Source organism: Equus caballus, chromosome 1, assembly GCF_041296265.1.
Source record: "Equus caballus isolate H_3958 breed thoroughbred chromosome 1, TB-T2T, whole genome shotgun sequence".
Classification (NCBI taxonomy): Eukaryota; Metazoa; Chordata; class Mammalia; order Perissodactyla; family Equidae; genus Equus; species Equus caballus.
In genome coordinates this window covers 56705827-56730174 of record NC_091684.1, presented here as the reverse complement: position 1 = coordinate 56730174, position 24348 = coordinate 56705827, and the positions used below count along the sequence as shown (strand labels likewise).

The window sequence follows — 24348 nt, the reverse complement described above, 5'->3', positions numbered from 1 at the left end:
CCAGTACTATACTGTTTTGGTTACTAAATCTTTGTAACATAGTTTGAAACCAGGAAGTGTGATGCCTCCAGCTTTGTCCTTCTTGCTCAAGACTGTTTTGACTATTGGGAGTCTTTTGTGGTTCCATATGAATTGTAGGATTGTTTCCTCTCTTTCTGTGAAAATGCTATTGGAATTTTGATAGGGATTTCATTGACTTGGTAGATTACTTTGGGTTATATGGACATTTTAACAATATCAATTCTTCTAATCCATGAAGACTAGATATCCTTCCATTTATTCTTCATTTTCTTTCATCAATGCTTTATAGTTGTCAGTATAAAAATCTATCACCTTCTTGGTTAAACTATTCCTAAGTATTTTATTCTTTTTGGTGCTATCAAATGAGATTTTCTTAATTTCTTTTTCAATTTGCTCGTTGTTAATGTATAGAAATGCGATTGATTTTGTAGGTTAATTTTTATCCTGAAACTTTGCTGAATTTGTTGTTAGTTCTAATGGTCCTTTGGTGGTGTCTTTAGAGTTTTCTATATATAGGATCATGTCATCTGCCAGCAGAAATAGTTTCACTTCTTCCTTTCCAATTTGGATGGCTTTATTTCTTTTTCTTCTCCAATTGCTCTGGCTAGGACTTTCAGTTCTATGTTGAATAGGAGTGGTGAGAGTGGGCATTATTGTCTTGTTTCTGATCTTAGAGGAAAAGCTTTCAGCTTTTCACTATTGAGTACAATGTTAACAGTGGTCTAGTCATATATGGCCTTTATTGTAATAATGTATATTCCTTCTATACTTAATTTGTTACAAGTTTTTATCATGAAGGACGTTGAATTGTGTCAAATGCTTTTTTTCTGTCGAATGAGATGATCAAATGATTTTTATCTTTCATTCTGTTAATGTGGTATATCACATTTATTGATTTGCATATGTTGTATCATCCTTACATCCCAGGGATAAATCCCACTTGGTCATGGTGCATGATCCTTTTAACATGCTCTTGATTCAGTGTGATAGCATTTAGTTGAGGATTTCTGTATCTATATTTATCAGGGATATTGGCCTCTACCCTTCTTTTCTTGTAGTACTCTTCTCTGGCTTTGTTATCACAGTAATGCTGGCCTCAAAATGAGTTTGGGAGTGCTCCCTCCTGTTTGATTTTTGGGAAAAGTTTGAGCAAGATGGGTATTAGTTCTTTTTTAAATGTTTGATAGAACTCACTAGAGAAAGCTTCTGGTCTTGGACTTTTCTTTGTTGGGAGATTTTTTATGACTGATTCAATCTTGATCTGTTTATATTTTCTATTTCCTCATGATTAAGTCTTGGTCGTCTGTGTGTTTCTAAGAATTTACCCATTTCTTCCAAGTTATCAAATTTTTTATCATATAATTGTTCATAGTAGTCTCTTATCCTTTGTACTTCTGTGGTATCATTTGTAATGTCTCCTACTTCTTTTATAATTTTATTTATTTGAGTCTTCTTTTTTTAAGATAGTCTACTAAAAGGTTTGTCAATTTTGGTTCCCTTTTCATAAAACTGTTTATTTTGTTGATCTTTTCCATTGTTTTCCTCATCTGTATTTTCTTTCTTTTTTTTTTGAGGAAGGTTAGCCCTGAGCTAACATCTGTGCCCATCTTCCTCTATTTTATATGTGGGGCACCTGCCACAGCATGACTTGATAAGCAATGTGTATGTTCGTGCTTGGGATCCGAACTGGTGAACCCTGGGCCACTGAAGCAGAGTGTGCAAAATTAACCACCATGCCACTGGGCCAGCCCCTTCTAGTCTCTCTTTTATTTACTTCTACTCTTATCTTTATTATTTCCTTCCTTCTGCTAACTCTGCAATTAGTTTGTTCTTCTTTTTCTAGTTCTGTGAAGTATAAAGTTAGGTTGTTGATTTGAGATCTTTCTTTTTTTCCTTAATGTAGACAATTATTGCTATTAACTTTCCTCTTAAAACTACTTTTGCTGCATGTCATAAGTTTGTTTCTACTTTTATTTGTCTCAAGATATTTTTTGGTTTCTTCTTTGACCCATTGGTTGTTCAGGAATGAGTTGTTCAATTTCAACATATTTGTGAATTTTCCAATTTTCCTCTTGTGATTGATTTCTCATTTCATACCACATATTATGTTGGTGGAAAAGATACTTGATATGATTTCAATCTTCTTAAATTTGTTAAGATCAGTTTTATGGCTTAACACATGATCTATCCTGGAGAATGTTCCATATGCATGTAAGAAGAATGCATGTTCTAACGCTATTGGATGGCATGTTTTGTACATGTTTATTAGGTCCATCTGGCTTAACATGTGGTTTAAGTCCAATTTTTTCTATTGATTTTCTGTCTGATTGATTTATCTATTGCTCAAAGTGAGATATTGAAGTCTGCTACTATTATTGTATTGTCTATTTCTCCCTCTAGACCTGCCAACATTTGCTTTATATATCTAGGTGTTTTGATGTTAGTTGCATATGCACTTATGATTATTATATCCTCTTGATTAATTGACCCCTTTTTCATTAAATAATGTCCTTCGTTGTCTCATGACAACTTTTGACCTAAAACTTATTTTGTCTGATATAATTATGGACACCCTATTCTCTTTTGGTTACCATTTTCATGGAATCTTTTTCCATCCCTTCACTTTAAGCCTATATGTGTCCTTAAAGCTAATGTAAGTTTCTTTTAGGCAGCATATAGCTGGATCTTGTTTTATATATATATATACAGATTCAGCCTCTCTATGTCTTTTGATTGGAGAACTTAATCCATTTACATTTAAAGTAATTATTGATAGATAAGGACCTACTATTGCCATTTTGTTAGTATTTTTCTGACTATTTTGTAGTTCCTTTGTTCCTTTCTTCCTCTCTTGTTATCTTCCTTTGTGATTTGATGATTTTTTTGGTAGTGGTATACTTTTATTTGTTTATCTTTATCTTTTGAGTATCCACTACAGGTTTCTTTCTGATTACCATCTGGCTTACATAACACATTTTATAGTTAGAACTGTCTACTTTAAACTGATAACTTCGATTGCATAGAAAAACTCCATACTTTTATCCTCTCCACATTTTATGTCACTCATGTCACAATTTACATCTTTTTATGTTATGTATTCATTAGCAAATTTTTGTAGCTATATTTTTACTATTTTTGTCTTTTAGCCTTTTTACTAAAGTTAAAAATGATTTACCCACCATCATTACAATGCTAGAGTATTCTGAACTTAACTATATATTTACCTTTGCCAGTGAGTTTTACACTTTTATATGTTTTCATGTTGCTAATTAGCATCCTTTGTTTCAGCTTGAAAAATTCCCTTAAGTATTTCTTATAACACAGCTCTAGTTGTGATGAGCTTCCTCAGCTCTTGTTTGTCTGTAAATGTCTTTATGTCTCCTTCATTTCTGAAGAACAGCATTGCCAGTTGGCATTTTTTTCTTTCATCATTGTGAATGTGTGATTCCACTCTTTCCTGGCCTGGAAGGTTTCTGCTGAGAAATCTGCTGATGGTGTTATGGGGGCTCTCTTATCGTATATGAGTCACTTTTCTCTTGCTGCTCTTTTTGTCTTTGACTTTTGACTGTTTGATTACAATGTGTCTTGGTGAAGATCTCTTTATCTTCAGTCTATTTGAGGTTCTTTGTGCTTCATGGATCTAGGTGTTGATTTCCCTCCCCAATTTGTGAAGTTTTCTGTCATTGTGTCTTTAAATAAGATATTTGCCCATTTCTCTTTCTCTGCTCCTTCTGGGACTCCTGTAATGTATACATTATTTTTTTGGATGGTGTGCCATAAGTCCTGTAGGCTCTCTTTACTCTTTTGAATTGTTTTTCCTTTTTGTTCCTCTGACTAGATAATTTCAAATGATCTGTCCTTGAGTTCATTGATCTTTTCTTTTTCATGCTCTAGTCTGTTGTGGAACCTCATTAGTGGATTTGCAGTTCAGTCATTCTTCAGCTCTAGGGTTTCTGTTTCGTTCTTTTTTATGGTTTCTATCTTTTTGTTAAACTTCTTATTTTGTTAATGTATTGTTTTCTTGATTTCATTGAGTTGTCTATCTATATTCTCTCTTATCTCAGTGAGCCACTTTAAGATGATTATTTTGAATTCTTTTTCAGGCCCCTAGTAAATCTCCATTTCGTTGGGATCAGTTATGGGAAATTTATTTTGTTCCTTTGGTGATATCTTATTTCCTTGATTCTCCATGTTCCTGGAAACCTTGCATTGCTGTCTTCACATTTGAAGAAGCTGTCACTTCCTCCATTCTTTACTGATTGGCTTCAGGAGAGAAAGGTCTTCACCAGTCAGCCTGGCTAGAGATACTGGGGGTCTTTCAGACTCTTTCTGTGGACGTAGTTTCTCCATTCCTCCTGTTGCCCTTTGAGGAGAAGTTTAGGTTGTATGCCTTCTCTTGATCTTGCAAAGCCGGACTGGGTGCTGAAAGCTGCCTATTTATTTTCCCTAGGGAAATGCACTGAAGTATTCAAGGTTGTGCACCTTCTCCCAATCCAGCAGATCCAACTGGATACTGATATTTGTGTGCTCTTTGTGGGAGCTTGCATGCACCATCTGCAGGGGTACATGGGGATTGGCTATAGGAGGTGTTCTGCCACAAGCCCAGCTGGGCTAGGATGGCAGAGTATCATACCAAGAGACTGAAGAAATGACCTGGAGACTGCGAACGAGACATTTAGGTTTATTGGGACTTACTTACAGGGAGAGTGTCCAGTGGTGGCCAGCTGGACAGAAGTATGCACGTGCCTGTCGCCACCCCCTAAGAGAAGCTTGCTTAAGTAGGCAGAGGAACAAAGGCTGCATGCTTGCCAAAGGACTGTCCTTGGTATGACCAGCATTCCCAGGAACAGTAGCTCACATTGAGGGGCTCTGCGCCCCTGTAAGATGCAATGTTCCTCTCCTGGGATAAGGAAGGATCCAGGCTGACAAGGCCCAGATCATTACAAATCCCTGTCGCTGGGCTGCCTGCCCAGAAAGGAGCCAGAAGGACACATGGTTGCAATGGGCCTGGAGGTTTTCACTGAGCAAGCAAAGCCCAGGCCCTACAGGAGGGGAGGGTGCATGGAGTGCTGGTGGTACATGTCAGCTAGTTGTGGGATCTGCAGGTGGTGGTCCTACTGGGTTCGTGGGTGAGGCTCTTGTTAGTCTGCAATCCAGTAAGTAGGCACTGTCACTGGTTGTTGAGATCTGTGCACTGATAAAAGTGAGCTCCCACCCCTTTTCTCTGCTCTTAGCAGTCTCCAATTTATTCAGCTTTTCCAATACTTTTAATGTTCTGAGTGTGGAGAGATGGAAATGGGCCTCTTGTGCAGTATCCTACAAGGCTGGGGAAGCTAAGAGCTCATTTTGTTCTCACTTTCCCTGTGGGAGAAATCGCAAGTGAAGGTGGTCTCTCTTGGCCCTGAGCTGTGCTGCCTTCGGAGAGGAGTGTCATGAGTAAAGTGAAACTGTTCTTATCCTTGCAATGCTCCACTGGGGGTGTTGGAACCTCTCAGCTGTGCTCCCAGGCTTCCCATAAAGGTATTTTCCTCCATTGGTCATTGTTAAAATCAGTGTTTCTCTGAGGGTATGAGGTATGGGACCTCCTATTTCATCATCTTATTGATGTCCAGAAGAGAGAATTCTTTATTTCAGTAGGTTTCAAATATCCAGTGATATTTCATAAAACATTCAAGCTATTAAAAAAAAAAACCTCACTTTTTTATTGATTTGATGACAAGGTTAGAGAAAACTCTTACAGGGTGTGAACAAGAGGAAAGTAGTTTTAGGCAGAAGCAAGAGGCCCGCATGTGTGTATCAGTTATCAGAGCAAACAATGGTTTGAGTTCAGATGAACTTGAAGAATCTGAAGTTTTAATGGTCAAGGAGGTGAAAATCCAAAGTCTTGGGTACTTTGAAGAATGGCTCTGTAGAGCAGGAGTTAGAGTGATCTTAATTCTACAATAGAGACTGCTTTCTGACATGATACTACAGCCAGAATGCCTAAAATTACTAGTTTCTTCTTGCAATACTTATAGGTGAAGAGATTTGAAATTTAATCAACTTTTCCTATCATCACAATGCTGGAGGCATGTTAACTGCTCCTATCACATCTTTTAATTGCATTTGAGCAATCAAAGAGTAATTCTGTTGCCCTCAGTGTCTCTTCTTAATGATGATATCACATTGGAGGGACATTTTCTGAAAGGTTTTAATTGGTTTAATTATTGTTATGAAACATTGGAGTGGAATGTTTGTACTAAATTAGTGAGCCAAAGGAAAACGTGGTAGAAATGGCAAATGAAATAGGGAGGTAGATTTAGATGTAAATGAATTCTTGACTGATGGCCAAGCCCGTGGTTGGGATTATTGTCTCACAAAAAAGATTATACATTAGATAAAGAAAATGTTAAATTTGGCATTTGTAAAATTAATTTCTTTTTTCAAAATTTTTTGTCCACCTAAAAGAGAAAAATGGAAAGACTCCGACTAGAGCAGTGGAAAAATAGGAAGGAGATAGTGTCATGAAAGGAAAAAATATTGTGAATAATTTTAAGACATTTAGCCAATTTTACATAGGACATATTTCTAGTTTATATTTTACATTGCATTATATAATATGTGAACATTACATAGTACAATTTTTTTTCTAATTGTTTAAAAATTATTTCTCTTTCTGTAATAATTTTCTCTTCCTAGCTTAGTCCTAGAATTGTAGCTTTTAAAATTTTATCCTGGCTACTTTTGACCCCAAAATATTTATTTATTTAATGTAGTGCAATGATAATGTAAGATTATATATGTATATACACACACACGTATATATATATACACACACATATTATATATATATATACATGTATATATACACAGTCATATGTCTCTTAACCACAGGTATAAGTTCTGAGAAATGTGTCGTTAGGCGATTTTGTCATTGTGCAAACATCATAGAATGTACTTACACAAACCCAGATGATATAGCCTACTACACACCTAGGCTATATGGTACTAATGTTATGGGACCGCTGTTGCATATTCTGTCTGTCATTGATCAAAACACTGTTATGCAGCACATGACCTCTCTATCTCTGTATATATGTGTGTGTGTATGTATATATAATCTTGTACATAAGATTACATACTCGAACATCAGTGATCTTCATTGTCTGTGTTTGTGTGTGTGTAGACTCACACAAACACACACATTTTGAAGATCACTATATGATTTCATTTTATGTTAGGGGTTCTTCAGAGAGCTTTTATTTGATACTAACTCTTTCTCCAGTTATCACATTATGCCTAAACCTTGGAAAGGACTTCCTCTCCTGATGTATTTTAATAAAATACTCTTAGAGCCACGTACTCTCCATCTTTTCTTCAGAGGCAGTAGTTATCTTGATTTCTGTTGCATGAAGACTTATATCTAATGGAAATTGTAAAAATACCATCTCAGGTTCCAATAGTGGGAAATAACTGCAAGTTATAATAAATCAACTGGAAGATGGAGTTTTACTTTTTAAAAGAATAATTAAAATTCAGAGTTCTCTTTGATGTATTAGTGTAAAGGTTAATTACAGTGTATGATTTACAGTGAGGCATAATGAAAATAATCTTGAATTAGGTATTATAAGACCTGGACACTTGTCTGAACTTCACCATTTATTTGCTCAATGACCTTGGGCAAGACAGTCTCAGCCTCACTCATCACCAGTTGAAATGTGTAGTTAACAATATCTTTACTGCCCAACTCTTCATAGTGTTGTCAGGATGAGATGGTCCATGTGAAAATATTACATAAACAGTGAAATTATGTATAAAAGTGACTGTTGTAAATAACAGTTAATATGGGCCAGGCACTACACTAAGCATTCATATCATTCTTAGAACAGTTGTATGAGACAAGTAACATTGCTATTTCAATTTTACAGATCAGGAAAGTGAAGCTCAGAGTGCATAAGACACCTTAGTGAGCTCATGCCATCGGTGAGTGAGAAAGGCAAGATTTGAATACAGGTCTGTCTGACACTAGAACTGATGCTCATAATTACATAATTTTTGTCACTCATCTGAATAATAATTGCTATATAGAATTATGTGGGAAGTGGATAAGGCAGGAAAAATGAATTCTCTTTATTATCACATCTGAATTCTAAATGTGAAAACAAAATATTATTTATTTTTCTTAAAAACAGAATGCCATGGAGTTCTAACTATCCAAATGTGTTCTTCCTTTAGAATTTAATTGTCTTGGATCCGCTCACAGTGACTGAGGAGGAAATAAGACCATCACTAGAGAAACGTCTTGAGGCCATTATCAGTGGGGCCGCTCTACTGGCCGACTCTTCATGCACGAGGGATTTTCATCGGGAGCGCATTATCGCAGAATGCAATGCCATTCGCCAGGCTCTCCAGGACCTGCTTTCAGAATACATGAACAATGTAGGTGACTGGTTTCTCCCCACCCCGTACACTGGTTGTGCACTGATGTTCTTTCCATGTACAAATGTGATGACTTACAAATAAGGACGTGATTTTACGTGGATTGGCTTTCTGAGTAGGTTCTGCTTGGGTTACTCGCAGGGTACTGATTGACACAGGAGCTCTGGAGATGGAGTCCAATTAGAGGGTTATTTACGTACGATTGTTTTGTTTGAGGCAGTATCTAAATATTAGTTGAAGAAGTTAGTCATGACTGGAGAAAGGAAACTGGAGTTGCACATCCATTTAAAGGATAAAAAGAAGATTAAGAAAAGGGCTAGTTGTTCAAGATTAAGTCGGTGAATAACAGAGTTAGAATTTAGATAGTTTTAGATAAGTTCAATGCTGCAGTGATCAAGGGCTGTTTTTGAAAGTGTAAAGAGCTCATGTAGTTTGGATAGTTCTTAAAGTTTTTCAAACATAACCTAATGTCATAGATGTTTTGCAGTTTTAGCTATCTCTCAGAAATATTAGAAATGCTGTCTAAATTTAGACAAGTGTGAAACTATTTCAAAGTTTTTTTATTTCATTTTTTATGTATTTATATATGATATATTCATTTCATATATATCTACATCTATCTGTGGAATATCCTTGACTATTCTTACATTCAAACCTTAGAGCCATTTTAAAGATGAGGAAGAAAGTCTTGAAGACATTGTCAGCTATATACTGATCATGAGGCTTCCTTAAATAATAGAGCTAAACAAAATGAAAGATTTATAATAGGAGTGTTTTGTTTATCTGCCTTATTATAAGTGGAATAATTCAAGAGTTATGAAGGTATGTTTTGGAAATTATTAGTTACAAAGCTCATGACTTTTTGAATGTGAAATTGAAGATTTAGGATTGTTCAGTATAAGTAATTTATGTAAATAATTGAAATGTGCTAAAATTAGTGAGTTTTAAGGACCCTTCAACACATTTGATGTATCTCCATACTCTTAATATTTGGTGACTTTGGCTCCTGACCAAAAATCTCTTGCTTGCCAAGAAATCAAAGTTGTAAGGCAGATTTTGTTAATAAGAAGGACATATTGGTAATGTCATGTCCTCCTTCTGAAGCTAGAATAGCTCTATTTTTAGCTTACAATATATTCTTAAAAATTTTTTAAAGGAGTTGATGAGTTACAGGAAACTCAGAAGATGATGTATTGGAATTTCACCTCCCCTGATCTGTGAACTATTAAAATTATTATCCTTATTTTTATAGATAAAAATATAATAAAGGTACATACAAGTTTATCTATAAATTATAAAATTTTAGGTAAATTCACTATATCTAAAAAGTTGTTTTATTCTTTTGGATACAAACACAAACAGATGCACATGCACACACTCACCCACATGCATAGTCAGGGATGGCTACGTAATTGTGGAACCCAGTGCAAAATGAAAATCCAAGACTTCTTGTTCAAATGCAGGAAACAAAAGAAGGGTTTTCCAATCCCGTCTCGATTGACCCAAGAAAGATTATTTTTATTTGCTATTTAACGTTAGGTTCTCTAGTGCATAGGTGTATTGTGGAGCATGCAGACCCTCACAGGTGTCCATGGCCCTGCCCTAGGACCCTGACCCACCCTGCCTTGCGCCAAGGCTCCCACCAGGAGTGGAGGGTGGCAGCCATCACTGAGCAGGGGAGCAGGTGGCTGAGGACCTGTCCCGAGAAGGCACTGGGAGGCAGGACTGCATGTGAATCAAGGGAATATGCCTCATTGCCCCATCAGACTTCACTTATATACACAAATTAAAGATAAAATTGTTAAGAATTTCAAGACTGTGCTAGTAGAGCATGAAAAGCCAACCATGGAGCTCCTTTCCAAGCTTGGGGCCCTGTGTGCAGTCTCAGGCCCCTGAGGCTGGTCCTGTACGTGGTACATGTATATCACATAAAAATAGTGGTGATTTTATGATTTTCTTCAACTTTGGGTTAAAAACTATTTCGATTAAATAACATTCATACCAGGGATGAATTGATGGGAGCATTCTGCCCTGGGTGGAATTAAAAGTTGGTCTGCTTTTTACTATCACCATGCACCAGCAATTCTAAGCATCAATGATAAAACGTTTTTCACAAACTTCTTTTGTTTCTTTAACTTCTAAACAATTGCTGCAGTTATTGTTGAGTTTTAATAATATGTATGTATGATTAAAATTAGCATATTTTTGTGATTACCCTTTAATAAACATTATATTCTTCATGCATTTAAACAGCAGATTTAAAATAAACAATGATGACACAGTGATTGCAATGACAAAATTTAGAAATAGAGTTGCTTCAATTCTGCTATTTTTTTATGATCACTTGGAATTTTTATTTGAATCTAAAAGTTATAGCAATGAAACTGAATCACAAGGGGCGATATTTTTGTTAGGTAAATGCAAATTTCATACATGCAAAGTTCATGCTTGAAATATTTCATTGAATTTGAATAATAGCTTTGAAATTTGCAAAAATTGCCAATTGCTTTAAAGTTAGGGACCAAATCAGGAAAATAATGATTATTACTGATTATTAACAAAAAGTAATTTTGTCACAAAAGAAGGGAGGTTTTTAAAAGTATCTATTCCAGGTATCAAATATATTAAGTAAGGGAATGAAAATAGGTATATATTTTTCTATGTCTTACTGCACTTTTTCTTAATGAGGATTTAATCTGATGTTCAGTTTCAAGGCTCATTTGTCAAGGACACAAAACTTATTTATGTTGTTAATATCCTTCTGTGAGATATTTTTGTTTTAAAACAAGGTAAGTTCTGTATTAGAAGAGTGAATGGAAAGAAACTTTTCCATTTATAATATCCAAATAATTGAGATCAAAGGTAAGTAGCTTTTTTTAGCTTGTCCAGATAATTATCTTAATTTTTATTTTTTTGATGGTAGACTTAATCGTAGGAAATTCAAATACTTCTCAGTTATTTCCTTGATTAGATCGCCCTACTCCATGCTTGCTGGAGGCTGTTTTCTTTTTCCTTCCTCCTTCCTCCATGTTTTCTCTTCTCCTCTTCCAGCAAAGGAGTGTAAATGCTCCCCAAAGCCCCTCTCCCTCGTGTCGCTTCCGCCTTCAGAGCTCTCAGCCCTGGTGGAAGGCCTGTGTTTACTCGTCTGCCGTCTCCACTACACAAGGGCTCTAGGAGAGTGGGGACTGTCCCTGGCCCTTAGCACAGAGTCTTCCAGGCAGCAGGTGCTCAGTAATCATTATTTGGACACAGGCAAATTGAATTTAGTGCTTGTTTCTTCTCAGTTTTTTAATTAAAATGACAATGTGCCTGAGACAATTAATTTGTACTTGATGATGTTATTTATATGATAATTGTGGAGAAAAGATGGGGAGGGTTAATGGTAAGATCAGAAACACAGGAAAGGAAGAGCACAAAGGTGAGGAAACTTGTTCTTTGGGTGATCTGACTATATTTATGTAATCCTTTCTCCTGGGGCATAATGTTAAATGCTTGTTGAGAAGACATTTTTTTTTCTGGGAATGAAAGACTTGTTGTGAATGTGGGTAACGTCTGGTGATCTGCCCGGGTGTTGGGGTAGAGTTCGAAGAAGGAGGAGCTAAATTTACACGGTGGTGGTCCCAATGATCAGAAACCCATTTGTGGGCACAGTATATTAACATTTTGTTGATAAGTACAACCTATTAATAATCAAAAATATGAACTTACAGCATTATGAAAAAGCACTCCAAAATAGTCTATTGGTTCCTTTACATAAAAAAGTGCAGAATTTTAGGCCTACTACTAGTATCTGACCAAGCCAATGAATACTGGAATTAAACAGCAGGAACCAATCTGGAAAACTGTGGAGTGTATTATCAAGAACGTATTTCCAGGTTTATTTTTACTCTAGGTTTATACCACAAATGATGCTTCTCTATAGCTCTTTCATCAGCTTTTATGAAAGGGAATGTACTTTCCTGGAACTAGCTGAACACGAACCTTTCTGAGTTTGCTGAAAGATTTTCAGATAGTTCTCATACTTAAATCCTCAACTTCCTATTTAAAGGAATGTTGTGTTTCCTTTGGTGGGCCTGGTTTTCTGTTCAGACTAGTTAGGAGCTTTTGTAATTGAACTTTGTTGATAGAGTGAATGCTTGATGATAATTCAGACATAATAAAGATAACCATGAAAACTTAAAGCATGGTTAATACTCATCAAAATCTGTGGATCTCTTATTGCATGTGACTTCAAGACTTCAAATTTTGCAAGTCTCTTGATCCCACGGCAGTTCAGCAGCGGGAAATGAATAAAGTTTCTGTTTTTCTCAGGCTCAGCCCATATGACTAGTTTGAGTCTAAATAACTTTGCTTCCTTAAACAGATCAGAAAATCTCCATCATGTTTTCACTGAAGCTCTATCTGCAGAAAGTTCGATGTCTTGTCACATTAGTAAGAAATTAGTAGAAAATGAGACCAGCAGCGTCCATAACAGATAAAACAGCCAACCACTTAACACTGTTAATGATTATATCTGTATGCCTGAATATTTTCCTTTAAAATTTTTATATTTATATATTTTAACTTAGTTTTCTATTGCTACTGTAACAAATTACCACAAATTTAGTGGCTTAACCCAATTATTTTACAGCTCTGTGGGTCAAAAGTCTGATACAATCTCGCCGGATTTAAAATGAAAGTATCAGCAGGGCTACATTCTTTTCTAGAATCTGTAGGGGAGAATCCATTTCTTTCCTTTTCCAGCTTCTAGACGCCACCCGCATTCCTTGACTCGTGCCCTCTTCCTCCATCTTCAAAGCTGGTAAGGTCACATTTCTCTGACCCTGCTTCGCTCCTCACACCTCTTTCTCTGATCACAGCCAGGAAAGATTCTCCACTTTTTAGGACTCATGTCATTAGACAGGGCCCATCCAGATTATCCAGGATAATCATCCCATGTAAGGCCCTTAACCTTGATTACATCTGCAAAGTTCCTTTTACCATGTGAGGTACCACACTCAGAGGTTCTGGGAATTCGGATATGCACATCCCTGGGAGGCCCACAACATACGCTAATACCAGTCTTCCCTAGTCTCTTCTGTGGAATCTTCATCAATCCCTACATTTTGAATCTATCATAGTTAGTATCACTTAACACTTTAAGCTCTATGCAGGCAGATGACATGTCTCTTTTATTTACTGTTTTATCCCAAGCCCCAGGCACAATGCCTGGCATTTAGAAAAAGCTGAATTGTATGTTTGAATGAAAGAATGAATGAAATTATTACATATTGTATATGCCATGTAATGGAGAAATATCTTCTCTGACGTTAAATGAAATGAGTTTCAAGCATCTACTAAATTTATATGATGGCCTGCCTATTATAAAAGGTCTTATTTTGAAAAGAATAGGTCTTTTCTAAAAATCAATGTAAATATTCAGAAACAAAATTTTCTCATCACAGTCTCTGCATTTGGATCCACACCCAGCCATATTCCAAAACAGGATTTTTACTCATTAAAAAATATACTCCAGGGAACATTCAGAATCAGAGAAAGTTTAACTTTTTAAACCTAGGAGTATATTTTCCTAAGATATTTCTTCTGATTTTATTACACTTCCAGGATTGTTAGGTCTAGTCCGTATTCTCTGATGTACAATATAATTAAGGAATTCTTCATATGAATGGGGCAGAACAAGGATGCCCACTGAAGAAGGAAGTGTCTTAGAGGGAAATTAGTTATTTTTAAATGGTGGTCTTTCTGTACTTGGTGAAAATAGAGTTGAAGGCAGGTAGTCATCATGCCTTAGTTCTAAGAATCAATGGACAGGGGTCTTTTTCTGGGGGTGGGTTGAAATCAGATTGATGTTAAGTTTGGATGTGTTGCTGGGCAGGATCTCTAGGTCATGTAGAATTGTTGGTGAAAATAACACTCAGATTGGTACTTTACTATGGGAGGATATTAGAGAGTTGTAGGAGAGACGGCGCTGCTGGAATAAACGAGTCAGGCCTGGGCCACATGCGAGGACCAATTTGTATTTCTAGACCTCTCACTTGCCCAACATTTTCTTCTCTTGGTGTCTTATGTGAAAGTGCATTGTTGATTCACATTATATATTTGTTGAGTAAGTAAATGTTCAAACGGACTGGCTTTTGTCATTCAGAGATCTATTTCATTTGTATGTTTGAGTTTAATGCATTCTCTGTCTTGGGGAATTATAAAGATTCAGTGAAACTGATAAAGAGATGTTACGGGATTTTTCTTACATATAAGGCCTCCACCTCTCTCCTGAAAATCCGTTTTGGAAATGATTTCAGTTTTAGTTAATTTCTCCTTATTTCTCGTGATGATACGGTAAAGCATATGACAATCCATATACAATGACTCTTTGAATACTAAAGACAGGTTAGAATTAAAATTTTAAACATGTAAGGCCAGCTTCCAAATCTCTTTTTTCTTTTTGCAATGACTACATGTTAGAATTGGGCCATTATTGGATTGGGTACACTGTATTAGATGCTTTACATTTTTATATTCTTAAATTTGATCATTACACCACAATGGTGGCTGGTTTCTGAGTGGTTGATTATGTTGGAGACCATGTTTTTTAGTTGATAGATACCTGGATTTTACAAGCTCAGCTAACTGAGGAGAAGTAAATAGTATCCTACGTAGGTTTGTACAATAGTAGATATGCCAAAATCAGAGAGATGAACCAAACTCAAACTAGAACATGAGATCAAAATGCAAGAAGATATAAAGGAATTGTCAAAATCAAGAAGACAGGGAACAGATATTGATGCTGGTAAATAGGACCCAGAATTCAACAATCAGGGAGTTGAGAGAAATAATAAATGGTGGGATTCTGGTTAAATGGGCGAAAATGGGTTTTGTCTCCCTTGCTTTCTTTTCGGTGCCTAATTTAAGGACTAGATGTGGGCAGGTTTTTAAGTATATCAATTGTTTTGGTAGTAAGATAGCATCATCGTTTCAGCTATTATTATTCTGAGCTGTTTTAGGGTCTAGTCTTATTCCTCTCCTAAAGGTTCCTGAGTTACTTGGATGAATGATAGTTAAATAATGACTCTGAGTCTCTTGACAACCAAAGCTTGGAGTTATCTAACTCTGGCATAGAATGTCCACTTTGGGATTGAAATGGGGCTTGTGCAGTGCTCACTGGGGAAAAGGGGGCATCTAGATTCCTCTGTTGAGTGAAGGGACTCTTCTCATTCATAGAGCGCTTCTTTGTGTTCTAACGTTCTTAAAAGTAAAAGTTAATAGAGAGAACCCCACAGAAATGCAAACTATATGATTACTGAATTAATAAGAAAAGCTAAAATAACAGAAGTAGGCAGCCATTATTATTAAAAAAAAAAAAAAGGAAATTAACCAGACAGAGCCAAAGAGAGGAAAATAAGGTAAAGTGTATAAAGTAAAAATAATTAAACAATAATGGAGGATGTCCTAAAGTGGCAAGACAGATTCCATGCAAAGAGCAGAACACAGGGGAAAGTCCCTGAAGATTGCATCCTGGGCCAGAAAGCCTAAAGGCTGAGAGTCTTTTGTGTTCATTTCTGGCATTCCAGCAGAGACAGCCAAAATTTCTTATATTTGTGGGGCAGGTCAGTCATTCACTCTGTGATTTGTTTCAAGTGATCCTTTCTCAAGAAATGGGTTCCTTTCAGTGTTCAGGCGATTCTCACATAGTTCTTGGAAGTTGCTGCTATGTTTTTTTTTTTTTTTTAACATTGGCCTTTACTCAAAGTTCTCTGTTACATCAAGAGAGAAGCAACTTAAATGATAGAAATGACAGGAACAAAGTAGGAAGCAAGAGTCTTGGCATTGAGTGTTAGTTCAAACTTGAACCAAAAGTCAGGATCCTGAACCTCGCATCGTTCCTAGCTAGGAGCTGATATTAGAATGAGGGAAAAGATTGTTGTCTTAGATCAGGTCCCTGGAAGCTGACTCTGAGATAAAGGGTAGCATGAAAAAGGTTTATTGGAGTGTTCTCTTGGGCCATAGACATGTAAGGAAGTGAAGAGGGAGGAGGTGCTTGCAGTAGAAGTCTCAGCCATCCTGTGGGGAGCCCGGGAACTGAGGTGGCCCTTCAGAGTTGTCCCGAACTGAGACAGGGGAGTGTCTTTGTATCCCTACAACTGTCATTGGCTACCTGCAGGTCACCCCTAGGAGGAGTGCAACATTGGAGGAGGCAGCTCCAGAAGGCAACTCCTGGAGAGAGACAGAGCTGTGAGCCATTAGGAGTTGGAATTTCCAGCTGAAAAGGGAATCTGAGCGAAGCACCACAGAATCCACTATAACAGTTAATTGCAAAAATAAAAAGGTTTATTTTAGCAGGCCTTGAACAATGGGATATTATCCTGTGTTAGCAACTGTGGTCAGTATATTTGGCCTTCCATAGTTTTTAATTTGCTGTTGGTAATGTTCAGGGAATTATTAGGGTAACCATGTAATTTGTCATCCAAACCAGGATACTTTTGAGAGATAGAGATTCTCTAAAATAATTAACAGACCTTACTTTATCTACAAAAGGCATAAATCAGGACTTTTCCAAGCACACCAAGATGTATGGTCACTTATAAATTACGTGACTGCATGTTATTATAGGTAGGATAATACATACGAAGGATGTTAAGAGGAATTTAACATATTTCATTGACAGATTCTGTATTGGCCATAAAGATAGCTGAAATATAAAGTTTGAGCTAAAATTCTATTAGTGTTGTTGCAATTTCTAGTCACATAATTCTTCTAGAGACACTGTGCTAAGAACTGGTAATTTCAGTCTGAACAATTGTAGTTTTAGTCGTCAGGTGGAATAAGACAAACAAGTAAGTGGAATAGAGCACCATAAGAGCTGTGATAGTGGTCAGCAGTAAATACAGTCACGGTCCCCTGAGGTCCATCAGGGAAGGCGTCACAGAGGAGAAAGCTCTTAAGCTGGCTTTTGAAGCATGAAGAGGTGGGAATTCCAGAAAGGGTAACAGCTTATGCAAAGGCACAGAAGCAGAGATCAGGAGAGTACATTTGCTGTGGGGAATATAAACAGTTTAGTCTGGATGAAATGCAGGAGAAAGAAGGAAAGGTGGGATACGAGACTAAGTACTGACTATTAATTTACAAACAGGGTTCTTTCAAATATTTGTTAGACTTATACGTTCTCTGCTTTCAAAATTCAAGCCAAATTTCAATTTAAGTCTATCTGTCTTTAATGCTCATCATTATAAGTCACTCATAATATTACCTTAGCTGGTTTATCTTTATAGATCAATTTCCATTTGTGATATTGCGATTTATAATAAGAAATATATATTTGGTCTTCATCTCTGTTTGTTTATGACACAGAGCTTCTAAAACCTTTGGAATTTCATAAGTGAAGAGAGTGATAAAGTTGTCTTTTGTTATGTTAATGAGGTGAACTTTGGCCCTAAGGATGGGGGCCAGTTGCCAGGAGAACCAACCATGTAATTAGAAGATTAGAACTTTCAGTTCCACCCCCCTGACCTCCTGAGGATGGGAGAGGGACTGGAGGTTGAATCAATCACCAATGGTCAATGAATAAATCAATCATGAATATATAAGGTGGCTTCCATAAAAACCCAAAAGAACAGGGTTTGGAGAGCTTCCAGGTTGGTGAACATGTGGAGATTCAGGAATAGTGGCACACCCGAAGGGGGCATGAAAGCTCTTTGCCTCTTCCCACATAGCTTCCCCTAGGCATCTTTCCATCTGGCTCTTCCTGAGCTTTTTATAATAAACCACTAATCTAGTAAGTAAAATGTTTCTCTGAGTTCTGTGAGACGCTCTAGCAAATTAATCAAACCCAAAGAGGGGGTCCTGGCAACCTCTGATTTACTGTCAGTTGGTCAGAAGTACAGGTAACAACCTAGACTTGAGATTGGCATCTGAAGTGAGGGGTCAGGGGCAGCAGTCTTGTAGGACTGAACCCTTAACCTATAGGAATCTGATACTATTTCTGGGTAGATAGTGTCAGAATTGAGTCGAATTGTAGGATACCCAGCCAGTGTCCTGAGAATTGCTTGTTGGTGTGGGGAACACCTTCCCCCCCACATTGTAATTGGTACTAGAACTTTTACCATTAATACATATTCAATATTTTTAAATTAATTTGTAGTTAGACCCTGAATAAAAAAGTTATCTTACCATTGTGATATAAGTTTAGGATCAAAGACCAACTTGTAGCTTTATTTCTGTGCTACAGTGGGTTTAGCAGGGTCAGAGATGGAGAAGCATCTTGTGTAGTGGATTTGCTTGGCTATTGGCTACACTTAGCAATCAACTGGAGAAGACTGTTAGTGATCTGCAAATTGCTAATTGCCCCATCACATTTTGATCCTTTTTTAAATCTGAAATTTTAATATATATTTTTATTTATTTATTTATTTTGGTGAAGAAGATTGGCCCTGAGCTAACATCCATTGCCAATCATCCTCTTTTTGCTTGAGGAAGATTGTTGCTGAGCTAACATCTGTGCCAGTCTTACTCTAGTTTGTATGTGGGATGCCGCTACAGCATGGCTTGATGAACAGTGTGTAGGTCTGCGCCTGGGATTGAAGCTTGAGAACTCTGGGCTGCTGAAGTGGAGCATGTGAACTTAACCATTGCACCATTGGGCTAGCCTTTTTAATTTATATTTTTAAGTCTTGTAGCCACAACAAAAGAGCTTATTGAATTCTTGACATGAATTCATTTACTTATTTTCTTCTGGAAGAAAAATTGAAACTAGATATGACTTAGTGTTTTCCTTAGAGATAACTATCACATTTTGTATTTGAGAAACTCAACCAAGGTGGTTGATTGACAAAACTTTATTGCTACAATAGTCGTTGGCTTTAATGTCCCAGAGCAGCTTTTAACTGTTTTAGTTTGACATTCATATGAACTTAAGTAAATTTCTGGTCCCCGAGTGGATTTGGATTACGAGTGTGATTCAGTTTGAGGGCACTGCAGCTCATGTGAAAAATACTTTTCTTTTATTTACATATGGCAAGGATTTATCTATAAGGAGCTTTATCTCCCAGTAAAAAGTTGATTCCTATCTGTGGTAGGCAGAATAATGTCCCCCCCATAAATTTCCATGCTCTAATCCCTGGGACTTACGAATAGTTACCTTTCATTGTTCAAGGGACTTTGCAGATGTGATTAAGGACAGGGACCTGGAGATGGAGAGATTTGCCTGGATTAAATGGGTAGGTCCAATTTAATCAAATGAGTCCTTAAAAGGCTGCATTAGAGAGAGATGGGATGGAAGAAGGAGGAGAGATTCAGACATAAGAGAAAGTCAACAGGCTTTAAAGATAGAGGAAGAGTGCATGAGCCAAGGAATGTGGCTGGCCTCTAAAGCTGGGAGTGGCCCTCAGCTGACATCTAACAAGAAAATAGGGATCTCAGTCCTACAACTACAAGAAACCAAATCTTCCAAGAACATAAATAGCCAAGTAAACAGATTGTCCCCTAGAGCCTCCTGCAAGGAACACGGCCCTGCTGACACCTTGGTTTTAGCCCAGTGTGTACTTCTGACCTATAGAACTATAAGGTAATAAATTATTATTGTTTAGGCCACTAAGTTCGTGGTACTTTATTACAGCAGCAATAGAATGTTAAAACACCATCTTAATCAAGGGTTAAGTAGTCTAGTTTTGTAGAGAAAAGGTGGGGCAACTTTGAAATCTTATGTGAAATGAATTGCTGCAATTATGTACTAAATATATAGATATATTAAATATGAAATGTATATTTAATTCTCAGGAAAGGCAATCAGGGTTTCATGAAAATACCAAAATATTGATTTTGAACATGCTTATGTATCTCACATAAGATTTAGCATGAAGTGGCTAAAATGCCTGGAAACCATTTATTGGTGTAAACACCATAACTGTCATGGTGCTACACAAGGAAAATATGATTTAGTTTGTTTTCTGAACCAGCCCTTTCCAATGGAAATATTATGCAAACTGGAATAATTCGAGAACCATATATATAATTTAAAATTTTCTAGTAGCCACATATACTAAAAAGAACATGTGAAATTAATGTGAATAATATATTTTATTTAATTATTCATCTATTTAATTATTCAATATACACAAAATATCATTTCAACGGGTAATCAATATAAACATTATCAATGAGATAGTTTACATTCCATTTTAGTACTAAGTCCTTGAAATCCAGTGTGCGTTTTACACTTACAGTACATCTGGACTAGCCACATTTCAGGTGTTCAATAGCCATATATGGTTAGTGGCCGCCATACTGGACAGCACAGCTCTGCGCACAGATTCCTTCTTCACCACAGGGTTTTTGATGCCTGGCCACCTCCATGTTCTACAAGTTTATTAATGCTACTGTTAGAAAAGGTAACAAAAGAAAAAAGACACAGAATACTTAGGCCAGGGAGACCAAGAGCTACAGCATCGTGCTGTCATTTCTGGTGTTAAGCAGTAAAATAGGCAACTGGCATTTTATACTAGCATATTGGAGAAAAACAAAAGTTTCTGCCTGTAGATTATATTTTCCCAAAATGACCACAAAAATATCTCCCATTTTGCATATTCTTCTCTGCTATGACTTTGCCTTTCCTCCATCATTAGGTGAAGTTTAATACCCTTCTTCTTGAACCTCGGCTTCCCTTAATGACTTGGTTGACCAATTAAATATGGCAGAAGTAATGTCCTGGAACTTCTGAGGCTATGCCATTAAAAACCTTTCATATTCCACCTAAGTCTCTTGCAGTGCTCGATCTTGATCTTGGGCCACTCCCTCTCAGAACACAGCTGCTATGCTGTAGAAAGTCCAAGCCACACAGAGAGGTCACAGTCAAGTCGACGATCTGGTTGGCAGCCTCAGCTGAGTTCCCAGCCGAAAGTCAGCATCAACGGCCAGCCCTGTGAGTGTGCTGTCGTGGATGCCCAGCCTGTTCAGGCCTTCATGTGGCTGCAGCTACAGCTGACCCTTAACTGAAGCTTCATAGAGACCTCGTGTGTGAAATCCTGGCTGAGTCCAGTCAAACTTCAGAACCATGTGGGAGAATATAAAGTTGTTGCTTTTAGCTGCTAGGTTTGAAGATGGCTTCCTACATAGCAATAGATAGTCAGAACCCTACAGAATTTGATAGGCAAAGGCCTGACTTTGAGAATCGGAACTACTCTAACACCAAATTTAGAGAACTGCCTAGAAGCTCCAGAGAACGAGTTAGAGTGTCCTCTTAGCCATAGTGGTCAAGGGTTATTAACAACAGCTTTGTAAAAGAGAAGACAAAACATATTAGTAAGTAGATGTATGTAGAGAAATCTGTCAATGGATCCTATTACACAGTATAGATTTAATCTCCACAGATCTTTCACACTCTTTAAGTCCTGGGTTAAAGATAAAACCACTATAGTTATCCTGATAATACAGATCTGAGGTGGATAAACCTTACCTAATTGTAAGCATCAAGATTCTGGTGCCCAAAGTGAAAACATAACAAAAAAATCTAGGTAAGTGGCCCTCTTTCATTTTAACAAGGTTTATTGTGTCTGGGTGCATTTATGCTATAATGATGTCTACAGTTGCATTTAAGAAGTGACTTTGAAACTTTTCCAGGTGATCCACAATTGATATGCCCAAAATGTGCATAATGATCGCCTGCTGTCTTCAGTGGTCTTGATTCAGAATCACTGAATGCTGAATGAGTATCTAATGTGTGCTGCAGAACAGCAGTTAGCAAGTCTCCCTTCCTCCACGGCCGATTGAAGTGCAGTACCAGTGGCTCGGGAAAAGAAATATGCAAACCCCCACAAAGTTGGCAGTACTGTAAGAATAGCAGTTGGCTTACAACTGGGGAAAGAAAAATAATTCTTTTGTTTGTTGTATAGCAGAGATATAATAATTAATATTTATGATAATCATGTTGTCTTTTATAAACACAGAAGCTTCTCCTAATTTTACAACTCCTTTAGAAGTATTGACTGCTCATTTTATCTAGTTTCTGAGCTTTCTTTAAAACAGAGAAGTTTGTAAAGCAGAACTAACTGAATTTACTTGATGATTACTTTTATTTTATATTCAGCTGTTTATCCTATATAGGGAAACCCCCCATCTTCTCTCACTTTGGGGTTATTATAGTGTTCCAGGAGTGCCTCTCAAAGACTAGAAACTAAGATTAAAAAACTCTTTCATTTGGTAATAATTATAGATTCAAAGGAAGTTGCAAAGATAGTACAGAGAGGTTCTTTGTACCTTTTGCCTACTTTCCCTCATTGATTGCATCTTATGTGGGTATAGTATGATATCAACACCAGGATGTTGACCTGTTGATATAAATTATGTGTATAGTTCTGTCATGTGTATAGACTAATGTAACCACCACCACCATAAACATACAGAAATAGTCCATTGCTGCAGATATCTTCCTCTTGCTACCACTTTATCGTCACATTTACCCCTCCCAAGCTCTCCTTCCTGCCCTCCCCTCCAACCCCTGGCAAATACTAATCTGTCCTTCATTTCTATAATTTTGTCTTTTCTAAAATGTTTTATAAATGGAATCATATAGTATGTGATCTTTTGAGGCCGGCTTTTTTCACTCAGCATGATCCCCTAGAAATCCATCCAAGTTATATGCATTGATAGTTTATTCTTTTTTAATGCTGAGTAGTATCCCGTGATACAAGACGTACCATAGTTTATTTAACCATTCACCTACTTTAGGATATTTTTGTTGTTTCCAGTTTGGGGCTATTACAAATAAAGCTTCTATGAGCAGTTGTGCACAGGATTTTGTATAGACATAAGTTTTTATTTCTCTGAGATAAATGCCCAGAAGTACAGTCGCTGAGTCATATAGTAAATGTATGTTTCTTTTTAAAGAAACCGCCAAATTATTTTCCAGAGTTGCTGTGCTATTTTACATTTCCACCAGCAAAGGATATATTTACTCCACATTGTGACCAGCATTTGGTAGTTTTCCTCTTTTTTATTTTCACTATTCTAATGGGTGTGTAGTCATTGCTCATCGTGATCTTAATTTGCATTTCTCTAATGACTGTTGATGTTAAACATCTTTTTATGTGTTTGCCACTTGTATATACTCTTGAGTGAAATGGCTCATCCTTTTTTTTTTTTTTGCCAGTTTTGTAATTGGATTGTTTGTATTTTACTCTTAATTATTGAGAGTTCTTTATATATTCTAGATGTGAGACCTTTTTCAGATATGAGGTTTGCAAATATTATCTTATAATCTATAGCTGATGAAGTCAGTTTTATCAATTTTTTTAAATGTATTATAGTTTTTGTGTCTAAGAATGTTCACCAAGTTCTAGGCCCCAAAGATTTTCTTTAAAAGTTGTATAGTTTTACATTTTAAATTTACATTTTGCATTTATAATCCATTTTGAGTTAATTTTTTATGAGATTTGAGATTTTTCTCAAGGTTCATTTTTTGCCTTTTGATATCCAATTACTCTAGCATTCTTTGTTGAAATAGATATCTTGTCCATTGTAGTACTTTTTGCATCTTTATCAAAAATCAGTTTGCCCTACTTGTGTGGGGCTGTTTCTGGGTACTTGACTCTATGCCATTGAACTATTTGTCTTTCCCTTGATCAATTCCACACAGAATTGATTACCGTAACTTTATATTGTCTTGAAATTGCTTATAGTTATTCCTCCTACTTTATTCTCCTGTTTCAAAGTTGTTTTAGGTTTTCTAGCTCTTTTGCCTTTTCATGTAAATTTTAGAGTAATTTTATCTATATCTATGAAAAATCCTACTGAAATTTTGATAAGAATTATGTTAAACCTGTATATCAATTTGGGAGAATTGACATTTTACTGTATTGAGTCTTCCAATCCATGAGCATGGTATGTCTCCATGTTTATTTAGATCTTTGATTTCTTTCATCA

General features: G+C 36.6%; 1 protein-coding gene across 30 annotated transcripts in view; it reads left to right on the top strand.

Annotated features, from left to right (window-relative positions):
- CTNNA3 (catenin alpha 3) overlaps positions 1-24348 on the top strand; it is a 1507895-nt gene that overhangs the window by 407113 nt on the left and 1076434 nt on the right. For all 30 annotated transcript variants that reach the window (XM_070225803.1, XM_070225839.1, XM_070225762.1 and 27 more), the window contains one exon: positions 8236-8439. In XM_070225803.1, the coding sequence (XP_070081904.1) occupies positions 8236-8439 (204 nt within the window). The remainder of the gene's footprint in view (positions 1-8235; positions 8440-24348) is intronic.